The sequence below is a fragment of the Calliphora vicina genome, chromosome 4 (assembly GCF_958450345.1).
Source record: "Calliphora vicina chromosome 4, idCalVici1.1, whole genome shotgun sequence".
NCBI classification, from domain to species: Eukaryota; Metazoa; Arthropoda; class Insecta; order Diptera; family Calliphoridae; genus Calliphora; species Calliphora vicina.
The window spans coordinates 46,318,559-46,330,825 of record NC_088783.1 but is presented as its reverse complement, the minus strand read 5'-3'; the positions used below and the strand labels follow the sequence as shown (position 1 = coordinate 46,330,825).

Below are 12,267 nucleotides of genomic sequence, written 5' to 3'. Positions count from 1 at the left end.
GTACGAAACACCTGTCAGCTTATTTTTTAAATGAAGTAACATGCTATTTTAAGTTTTTTTGTATCTTTATTAGTTTTGAAGATATAAGGTTACCGAATTTACCCGTTTTTACCCTTTTTTACCCCCTAAACGTTCGAATTTCCAAAAATCCCTTCTTATCGGATCGTTTTGGGGAGGGAGGAACCCACAGTTAAAATTTCGTGATTCTAGCTTCAGCCGTTTGGGCTGTGCGATGATGAATCAGTCAGTCAGTCAGTCAGTCATTCAGTCAGTCAGTCAGTCAGTAACGTTACTCTTTTATATATATAGATTAGTTTTATACAAAACGCAAATAAAATGTTTTTTTTTTTCATATCACAAACTACAATACAAAACTAAACTAAAAAAATAGAAAACTAGAGTAATTGTTATAGCAAATATTTAAAATTTTTTAAAATAAATACTTATTAATAAAACATTTAAATAGGCTAATTAAATCTTTGATTTCTTTTTAAGATCTTTATAAATTTTCAATTACTCTTTTTTTATTATTTGTAAATATGTTTTTTTCTTTTAAGCTTCGTTAAACTGCAAATTGTTTTAACAATTTAACATTATAATCAAGTTATTAAGTTTTTGTTAAACAAATATAATTTCTTTGAATGCATTCGTTAAATACTTTTTCAATTGAAATTATGTAGTTGTTTATAAACATTTTTTATAGTAAATTAGTTCCTACTTATGCAGAGGTCAATAACTTTTAAATTGGTTTAATGTAGTTGTAGCTATTTGTTTTTTATGAGTAAATGACAAATTAAATAATTTAACAAAATAGTTAATTATTAGGTAGATTGTTGGTAACATAATTTAAACAAATTTTAACTACATAACATGTTGATGTCAAAGGTTTGCTAGAATTAATTCTTAAATCAATTTTTAAAAATCAAATTATATTTGATTTCTTAACCATTACAATCAAGAATTCTTAACGAATGAATTCATAAGGTTAATTCCTCAGTACTTGAAACGTATTGAATTCATTCTTTATAGAATTATTTCCTTATTGAATCATTATATTCTCACTTTTGCTTCGAAAATGTCGAATTTTGTGCCAACAAAGCGTCATATGCGGGAAGTTTAGCTTTACTTCTATAATTTAAAAATAAGTGCTGCTGAAGCACATCGATTGCTCATCAAAGCTTATGGAATGTGTTCCATTGGTTTCAAAGTGCGAGAGATGGTTTGTCTGACGCTGAAGACAAAGATCGCCCAGGGAGCTACTCAAGCAGAAATTTCAAAACATTTGCGAGCAGCAAGATTGAAGCCGAGAGACCTTGAAATACGAGTTTGTATCTCTGAAATGCTGCTTGAACGCTAGAAAAGAAAATAATTTTTGAACCGAATCTTTACTTGCGATGAAAAATAGATCCATTACGATAACCCGAAGCGTAAGATATCGTATCTGAAGCCCGGCCATGACGCTAAGGTAATTCTCTGTATTTGGTGGGAGCAATTCAAATCTATTTAAAATTTAGAAAATTTTGTTCAATTCATTTTGTAAATGATTTAGTAAAAACAAATTGAATCAAGAAAAAATACTTTGATGCAATTTGGCTTTGATTAAACTATTCAAAGCTTGAAGGAATTTGATTATGATTTAATTCCATTATAAATTAATTCAACAATGAATTCAAATAAGAGCTTTCAAATGAAGCTAAATAATTTGTCTAGTTGAGAATAGTTTTATGAATGAATTGCTGACATTTTTATATCCTTCGCCATGAGTGATATAAGTTTAACTGCATCTGATATATGTAGCTTCTTTCGGGGTATAATTTTCTGATCTACAATTCCCCGTAAGTTTTCTATGGGATTAAGATCTGGCGATTGGTCAGGCCGCTTCAAAACACTTACCTCATTGGATTGTAGCCAGTCCAGAAGTGTGTTTGGAATCTCTAAAATATGGACATATTTTTAAAAGAATCCGGACATCCTTAAATATGATGGTGAGACATGGGTACATCGACACGGAGATATTTTAGGCTACTGTGTTGCTGACGATCTGGAGAAGAAAAAGGGTCCATGATGCATGACGAGCACATATACTTCCTATGCGGGATTCCGTTATCCAAATACAATCAGCGAATTATAAATTTTTACTATGAGCTCGCTCAGACAAAATAGAGCACTGAGGTTCCAAATCAAAATCTAGGTGGACAAAATTATGAAAATCGGTATCTTCAGAATTTGGAAAAACTAAGTTTTTTCGGAAGCTGACAATCTGCTCTCCTCCAATACAAATGGGTTTTTCAATTGGACATTTCGTTTTCTCGACAGAAGCGCCAGAAGTTCAACAAATTATGAATCATATTTTCGTTAATTTTTTTTTAATATTTTACTGCTTTACTAAATTAGATATATCTCAATGGTTTTACCATATAGAAATTCATACTTCAAAACATAGATAAACATTGATATAGGCTTTTATTAAATGTATATCTTATATTTATGGGCCTCTCCATTTTCCTGTTATAGTCCTTTAAACTTGGTTCTCAAATATACTGATATTTTTTTTTCTAAGAATGTTATATAGCTTGCCAACAAAAGACCGTCGAAGCCCGTCCAATGACTATATACATCATTTAAAGAAACTTCTGGGGAATGTCTTTGTAAAAAAATTGTAGCCGCCAGCACCCGCCGAAATACTTTTTTTTTTAATTTTTACGGAATGGAATTTTTAGAAGAATATTGTTACTTCAATTGCCTTTATAAGGAATATCAATTCGCAACTCACTCCAAACACTGGAATCTCCTTTGGGTGATCTAGTATCCGTCAAATGACTGGATTCTACTAATCTCCATCTTACTCCTCATCTAACCTCTTCCTCAATATATCTTCTATACTTCTATTCTATTTGACTTTCCCCCTTCTCTTTTCATCTCTATCTGGTCCTTTCTACTTCTTTATTTTCCGGTAACACAAATTTCTTGCTTCGACTAGACGGTCCTTTCTACTTCTTTATTTTCCGGTAACACAAATTTCTTGCTTCGACTAGACGGCTGTCTGTTAATCTAAACTAACTTAGATTACTTTCAAAGTCTTTTTAACTTTCCATCGATTGTCAAATTACAAGTAATACTTATTGTTTATCAAGTACTTTCAAAATGTTTCGATATCGAATCAATAGACCATTACGTTTTTCTTTTATATCCCAAATTATAACTTCCCTTGGCCATAACTTACATATTTTGAAAAACTGAAAAGCTTTTGAGAGATACAAATACAACAATTACAATTTAAGGTGAGGTTCTTCTACATAGTCTGAATTGGTTAATTGTTTCAATAAGCATGAGCTGTAACCAATTTAAAATTGACAACATTTTTCCCACCACCTTGGCTGGTGGCTAAAACGGCAAGTGGAAATAAGCCATAGACTAGGCCAAAAAGCGCAACAAAAAAGGGCCGATCATGCACAAATTCTAACTGCCGGTCTACACCCCAAAAAACACTAACAAAAATTAAACACACAATGAGTTCAAAACATAAATTACCAACATTTAATTATGTATTCAAGTTGATCGTAACTTGTCAGGGTAAAAATAAACAATTTCAGTTCAATATGCAGATTTAAATGGAAAGACATGGAAAAGAGAGGCAGAGAGTAGAGATATACTTATGAATGTTTAAAATGTTATTAATCTAGCGCTTCAGTGATTTTTCTACCAAAACCCTAATAAAAAAAACTATGTACAACATCATTAACAAACTATTACATACGAGTATTTTTTTCTTTAGCTTATTGTCATTGTAATATGTATTTTGTTGTTAAACATTTTTGAATTTATGCTCCAACTGCACCTTGTATGCTGTTTTTGTCATGAATTTTCAATACACCGTTTAGGGTTCGTTGTCATTTACCATAGACGCGGCGACACTCGTCAGCCAGAAAGAACTCTTGGCGTTACAAAATGTATTCGCCCCATATGTTGGAAGTTAATGTGCCTGGTGTTGGTATGATCATGTGTATCTAATAAGTTTGCGGTGGTTTTTTATGCTGCGTGAATTTGGCTGCTGCTATTTTGTTTTATTTTTTTTTCTAGTTAGATCGTTACTGATTATTTATAACGACACAAATTTTTCATTTCTATTTTGTATTTTTTTTTTTATTTAATTTTTATTCATTGTTCTGATCTCATCATAATAACAATAGTCAAACATTGATTCCCAGTTTAGGTTTCAATTACAAATTTTCATTTAATTTCAGTTGAATTTCAACAATCTCTTGCAACGGTTGTGAAAGCGCGAAAAATATTCAAAAGTTTTAAAAAAATATTAATACATACTTGTGTTTTTGGTGAGTTGTGCTAAAGGATAAAAAAAGGATAATTGCATTAATAATAAAGGTTTACTGTAGTAAATCATATGTAAAAATGTTTAATAAGAACGAATTTGGAATAATAATTAAAAACAATTAACAAATGAAAAAATAACCTGACTTAAACAAAATATTTGAGTTAAAAGAATTTTAAAAGAAAAAGCTTGATCATAAATTTGTGTAAGACTAATAACATCCTACTATGAAGCAAGCAGCGAATAAATTTGAAAATTTTGAAAATCTAATAATGTGAATCATCTAATTTGGAACTTGGTGGTGAATTCTAGTTTCTGAAAATTGGCTTTTAAGGAGTGAGATCGAAAAATTCTTAACACACGTTTTTCATTACATTTTTTAACCCAAGTATTATTTGAATTTTTTTTTGATCAAGTTACCTTTGAAAAACATGTCAGTTATTATGTGTAATGTCAATTATATTAATTTTTTTGTTAATCTGATTAAAATGAGTGACCAGAAAAAAGTGCGTACTGAAATTATTAAATATTTTCAACAAAACCCAACTTGGTCTTACAAAAAGTTGGCCAAGCATACAAAGGTCTGCCGTCAAACTGTTTCCAATGTTATTAAACAGTACCGGGAGAACTTGTCAGTTGATAGAAAACCTGGTTCAGGTAGAAGGAATGGTCCACATGATGTTTCTAAAGCCAAAAAAATAGAACGCATTTTCAAAAGAGCTCCCAACACATCCGGTAGGAAAGCAGCCCGGTTAGCTCAGTGCTCGGACTATTTGGTACGAAAAGTTAAAGCTAATGCAGGTTTAAAAACATACAAGGCTCAAAAAGTTCCTGACAGGAACGCTACTAAAAATTTAGAGGCCAAAAACAGAGCACGGAAATTGAAGTCAAGTTTTATAAAAAAATATTCTTGCTGCATAATGGATGACGAAACGTATGTTCTGGCAGATTTTTCGCAACTTCCAGGTCAAAAATTTTATGTTGCTGATGCTCGAGGGAATGTTGAAGAAAAGTTGAGGACCCAAAAGCAGACAAAATTTCCCAGAAAGTTCTTGGTATGGCAAGCAATATGCAGTTGCGGCAAAAGAAGCCACTCATTTGTTACAACGGGCTCTATAAATACCGAAATTTACATCAAGGAATGTTTACAAAAAAGGCTGCTTCCATTCATAAGACTTCATAATGTGTCCACTTATTTTTGGCCTGACTTGGCATCCTGTCACTATGGCAAACAAGCCCTTGAGTGGTACAAGAACAATAATGTGGTATTTGTACCAAGAGAGGCAAATCCTCCAAACTGCCCGGAGCTAAGGCCAGTGGAGAGATATTGGGCTCTTGTTAAAAGAGAATTGAAGAGTACAAAAAAGGTGTCCAAAAGTGTGGTAGATTTTAAACGGAGATGGACTACATGTTCGAGCAAAGTGACAGAAAGCACTATAAAAACGTTAATGGAAGGGTTTCCGAAAAAGGTTCAAAATTTCATCACTAGTGATTAAAACTATAAAAATAATTTTTTTTGTAAATTGTAATAATAATTTCAATCAAATAAAAAAAAATTAAAGCTGTAAGTTTAGTGGTTTCTTTTTTATAAACATATATGTATGTTAAGAATTTTTCGATCTCACTCCTTATAAAGTGACATATCTGAAGGATTCTTTCTGACGTTGAAAATTATTTGAATGCAAGAAATATTTTGAAAGTATAAAAGTCTGAAATATTTTCAAGTTTAATAAATGTTTAACAAGAGAAAACAACTAAGTATCAAATAGCAAAATTAATATTTATTGAATTAATGGAATTATATGTAAGCATTCATCAAATAACATTTATTTGAATCTAGCTGAGCTGTCATAAGGATCTAAATTTCCAACAAATTGTCAAACAGCTTGTTTAGCGACTTTAGTAAAATCTAAAACTATGGCGGTATGGATTTATGGATTAGTTTCTTATTTATTTGAATTATGAACAGTTCTGAATTAAAAAAAAAACTCGCAATCGTAGTGGAATTGAAAATTATACTTCTGTTCGCCATGAAAATAATATGCAAATAGTACTTTTTTCAGCCCCGGAGTAATAACATTTAAATGTCTATAGAAAAACTGTCATACACAAATTAGTATATAGATAACTGATTTTATGAATAAATTTTTGAATTTGTTAAAGTTTTGAAGTTCTTTCTTACATTTTGATTTTGTGGCTTATTGAGTTACTCCCGGAAAAATAATTATTATTGTTGAAAATTATCCCTGTTTAGATCCAGCATTAACAATATTCGCCCCCATATTTAATGCCTCTTAGTAACCCACATGTCAATTTTTATCCATTAAACCTTTTTAGAAAAAACAAACGATTTAGCTGATTTTATATTAAACTAGCTGAACCCTGTTTTATATTGCATCTCGATTTTAATATACAGTGTCGGACAAAGTCGGTGATCCAACCTTCAATGTTAATACATATGGTGGCATTCCGGCCGGTTCCAATGAATTTAAAAATTCAGTAGGATAATCGACGGCTTTTTCTTCGTTCATTACTGTTTCAATCTACATATTTGTATTTTATTGTTTCACCAGGCAGTTTCAATTGTAGTTGCTTATTGAGCTTGTTAACATCATAATTTGTTGGTGCCAAAATTGCATGTTCCCACAGACAATCCGAATTGTTGTAGTTGGTTGTAAGACTTGGGAATACTTTGTCGACAACTTCTTGAATATTCATTTCCATTTGGCATAAGTCCGGGAATGAAATGAAATCAGACAGAAAATCAAAAATCTGACTTTACAGTGTTACGCGCCAGGCTATTCTGAAGATTCGCTGAAAATTTCATTAAAATCGGTCCAGCCGTTTTTGAGTACATTCGGAACATACATACATACCCACATACAAACATCCATTTTTATATATATAGATTTGGTGTATGACTTAAAAATGCGAAATTTCTTAAAATTTTTAGCTTTTATTTTGTTAGCTATGATATTTTCCCATTTTTCTGGCAACATATGGATTCCGAGCCAAAAGAACTGTTCAACTTTTGAGGCCAAGAAGGAATCAAGCCAATATCGGATACTATGTTCCAAAGTGAAACGTATCCCAGAGCGCGCATCAATCGAAACAAATAGTAATCGGACTGGACTATAAAGTAGACTATATAGCGGGCGTTTTTCGGCCAATGCTCGCATTAAACGAATCAGTTGCGTTCTATGGTGATGGTCTGGCTAGATTTCAGTAGTTCATAATAGATCGGACCCTTTTGGTCCCACAAAATACAGATTATTACCTGCGCCATGGATAGTTGGCTTTGGTGTCGATTCGGCTGGTTAGCCGGTCTTCACATATGATTTTTTAAACTGCTCGATATTGTAATCGATTTATTTTTCATCGCAAGTAATGATTCGATGCAAAAATGAGTTTCTTTTATAGCGTTCAAGCATCATTTCGGACATGTAAAACCGTCTTTCAAGGTCGGACATCTTTCGGCTTTAATTCGTGTGGTACCCAACAAGGCAAATTTACTTACAGGTATACCCAATTCTACAACAAATACAACTTTACCAAAAACATCATGTACTTTGTTTTTGTAAAATTATTTGCTAACTGTCAAACAGCTAAACAACAGCAGACTGCAAAAATCAAAAACAGGGGTGAAAATAAATAAATACGTGAAATTTACTTTCAACAAGTACTCCATTCACTTTTATATTATCAATTATTCACTTTTCTACTATTTTATATTTTTTATTAAAAGAAACAAAAACGTTAATTTAAATTAATAACGAAATCTAAACAAACTTTGACAGATAGAAGTGAAAAAACATATCCTTTTGGAGGAATCCTGCTGCTCGCAACCGTTTTGAAATCGCTGCTTGAATAGCTTCCAATGATTTTGAAAGCTTTTGCTGAGTTTTACAACAATCTTCATGGAGTAATACCTCCAATTCTTAGTCTTCAAACTATTTTGGCTGACATGGGCAATCTTTGTCTTCCGTGTCAAAATCACCACTTCTGAATCGCACAAACCATCTCTAGCACTTTGAAACCGATGGAACACATTCATCATAAGCTTTGGTGAGCAATCGTTTTGCTTTAGCTGCACTTTTTCCAAATTAATGAAGTAAAGCAAAACTTCCCGCATAAGACGCTTTGTTAGTACAAAATTCGACCTTTGCGAAGCAAAAAAAATGTTCAATAACTAAGCGAGAATAAATGACAGATATGTACCCTTCAAAATGACATAAAAGTTATTAAAAACAAAAACCGAGTTCAAAAGATACACCATCTATTATAAATACCGCATTTTTAACTCATACACAAAATAAGTTCAGTTTATCGCTTTAATCTCATTCCATTTCTTATTATCCCTACGTCTTCTGTTTCAATTTGGCTTCTACAGCTCCATACCTTGGGTATTCCATTTATATTATTTCTTCATCAGACATGACCAATCCAAAGTCACCTTCTTCTAAGAAGTTCTTTATTTATGGGTGTTTCTTTTGTTTTTCTCCATAGCCTTTCGTTAGATATTGTTTGAGATTTATAAAAACTGGCAACGAGTTTATATTTCCGAGCGCCTGCGTTCCAAGTCTCGCATCCATAGAGAAAATGTTGAAAATGTTAAAAAGAATTAAACTTAAATTTAAGCAGAATCCACATCAATTTATAAATATCCAGCAAATGAAGCTCACATTTGCCGACAATATTACAGCACCCTGCATTCTCAAATAAATATGTTCCAAATTCAATTGAATATAAGATTTGAAAATGTTAACATGGATTTAACTGATCGACGAGTTTTAACTGTTTCTTCAATTTGTTGAAATAACTAGTTTTTATTTTAAGATTTGACCAACTATTAAGGCAAAGTGTATTCCAACAGGATCCATTTAATAGCATTTTTCACTTTCACTTTCCTCAATAATTCAAGCTACATCTGTGGGTTATTCATATAAACGGGAGATTGTTTACATTGTCAAGTTATAGATATTGGGTTTCCATATAGAGAATTTCCTGATATATTGTTTATCAATGTCTGAGAAATATTTCAAACACAAAAAAGGCAAATTAAAAACTGAAGTTCTGGGTGGAGTTTTTGTCCAACAATAGACGACATATATTGAATTTCTTCTTTTATGAGCTGTCAACTATAGTGTGTACTCAAAATTTCAATGATTTGAGTTGGGATAAACAAATCAGGAGAACATTTGGTTAGATGATAATTATCAAAACCAGAATTATGTTAACTGGGAGAATTTAGATTCCAATATCAATCTATTTTCCAAATACTTCTGTTAATACAAATATGAATGAGCCTGCTTTTTAAAAAAGATCTCATTGGAAACCAATATTCAAAATTTTAGGCGCCTTCTATAAATATAAAATATATTTTGATTTTTAACATGAACCATACATAATTCCATATTTTATTTTTCACCAATTTGTGATCATAATAGAAGCTATTTATTATGATTTAGACATTATTACTATGCATTTTTTATGTAGTATGTTAAACTCTTTTAAATTGCTTTATTACGCACATTATTTACATTTATTTCTCCTCATTATTATAGATAAAAATTCATCATACAAGATTAAGGCAGAAAGACAGCAAAATGTTTTGCTGCCACAAACGCTTAACGAAGCACTCAGCCGTAATAATGCTTTTGTGCTGCTTGAGTCAAGCTACATTGGCCTTGCAAATACCCAAAGATGTGGAAATTCTTGAAGGTTATGAGTTCGATGAATCTCCAGAGTATTATGCTACTGATGCCAATTACTATGAAGCACGCAGTATGCTGACGGGACTCAATAAGGCCATACGTAATAAAAGATCAACCCTGGAATATGATCAAGCCAAGGGATTAGTAAGCAAAACGGGTCTTAACAAAAAACTGCAGGAAAGTCTAATACATAATGTGGAAAGTGATCGTATTGCATTTAATCAACCACCTGCTATAAATAAGCAAGATGAACATGAATTGAAAGCAGAGGCTAGAGATGGAGATAATAGAACAGAAGGTGAGATAGGCGAAGCCTTGCCGAAAGCTGAAAAACAAATAATGGATCCTGACTACGATTACTATTCACAACGACACATTGCCAATTGGAAGGATCATGTTAATGTAGATCATTCGATTAACGATGAGGATACAGTGGCAGAGGCTACTAGTGGTTATGCGGCTAGAGCACGTCAAGCCAGAGTGAATTTCATTACACAGCCAAGGAAAGAAAATGAATCACCTAAAGAGCTGCCAGAGCCGAGAGTAACAAAAGTAACACCTCCCTTGGGGAAACCTCATTATGATCAAAAGTTTAGCGCTGTGGCTCCATCGTACAATTATGAAATGTATCCATCGCGTTCTTATGATCCATATTTAAGGCGATATGATAGGTAAGTTTAGAGAATAATAATAGATTTTTAATACAGTTTTGTGAAAAACACTTTAACTTGTTCTAGATTTGATGAACAATACTCTCGTTATGATCCCTACAACTATGAAGATCATTTTCTATATCGCCGCCATTACGATCCATATGACAGCTATAGTCCACGATTACCACAATATCCAGAACCTTACTACAATTATCCAGATCGTCGTTATGATATACCAGAACCCCGAGATTATTTACCCTTGTACAACAATGAAATCTATGAGAAATCTGCTTACGCTCCCATCACCTACCCCGATCCTTATCCAGCTTCATCAAAATATCCCATTGATTATACAGCTCCCTCCAAATATCCCACAGATTACGCTCGCAGCAATAAACGTATTGTTTATTATGCTCATTTACCGGAAATTGTGCGAACACCTTACGATTATGCTGCGAACACCTATAATCGTGATCAACGTTATGATGGTCTACTAACACCCACCAAAGCTCTGCCGAATGCATATAAAATTGACAAGACCGGTACACCGGCCACCTTAAATAATAATCCAAATGTTAATACGGATCCTTATGATTATATGAAACGTGATAAAAAGGATCGTGTTACACCGAAACCCATCAAGGTCAATAGTAACAATGGCCGGCAATAATAGCAATTGTTTTGGCGAAAATATAACAAAAAATAGTTTAAGTTTTAATGATCATTATACCAAAAAAAAAACAAGCAAGAAACAACAAATCTTATTTACTCAAATTAGTATTAAATTATTTACCAATGTTTTTAGTTAGTTGCTTTATTATTTTCTATGATTTAAAATAAAAAACAACAAATATTTATAATTTATTACACTAAATTGAAGGATATTTTTTACATCTTATAGGTATCCCTCATCATTCACCTTTAAATATATAATGAATACAGATTGTCTTTCTTAGTAGATTTTTGGATGTCTGAACCTCCGCCTGTCGCCTGTTCATTAAATCTTGTGGTCAAAATAATAATCAAAAATGTTAATTAAACCCATTTTTTATCGGTCCATTATTACACTTATCCCCCATACAAATGTCCTTTATTATCCGAATGTAATTGTCATTTCCGTATCCCCCAGGAGGAATATCCTGAAGGTCATCCGAAATTGTAATGTTATAAAATTGAAACTAATAAGCAAATTATTTTATATTCACAAATTTAATAATATTTGTTAGGTACCCATTTAACAGCATTTTTATACAATGGAAAGTGTATTCGGCTTTCCGAATATTGTATACCCACCTTCTATATGTGACAATACAATATTTTTCAGATATGGGGGTTATATGGGGGATAGGTTCAATTATGGAGCGATCCTCACAAAAGTTGGTTGAAAGATTTAGGTTCATATAAAACATATTTGTGTTCAATTTCATCACGATATTAATTATTATGAGACAATTATAAATGTTCAAGTAATTTTCTGAGGGGACCTTGTATGGGGACTAGTGATAAATGTTGTCCGATTTAAGCCATGCTTTACAGCATAATTTCAGAGTACTTAAAACTAATTTGTGCA

At 32.1% G+C, this 12,267-nt stretch overlaps 1 protein-coding gene across 1 annotated transcript; it reads left to right on the top strand.

Moving 5' to 3' along the window:
- Positions 1-9,927: 9,927 nt before the first annotated feature.
- LOC135957726 (uncharacterized) lies at positions 9,928-11,498 on the top strand. Its single transcript, XM_065508520.1, has 2 exons — positions 9,928-10,715; positions 10,782-11,498. The coding sequence occupies exons 1-2, from the start codon at positions 9,937-9,939 to the stop codon at positions 11,365-11,367; spliced, it is 1,365 nt and encodes a 454-aa protein (XP_065364592.1). The 5' UTR covers positions 9,928-9,936; the 3' UTR covers positions 11,368-11,498.
- The last annotated feature ends 769 nt before the right edge of the window (positions 11,499-12,267 follow it).

Excerpts from the sequence above, each read along its gene's own strand:
- LOC135957726 (XM_065508520.1), top strand. The coding sequence starts at position 9,937 with ATGTTTTGCTGCCACAAACGCTTAACGAAGCACTCAGCCGTAATAATG. Across the intron at positions 10,716-10,781 it reads TATTTAAGGCGATATGATAG|ATTTGATGAACAATACTCTC; the intron begins GTAAGTTTAGAG and ends AACTTGTTCTAG.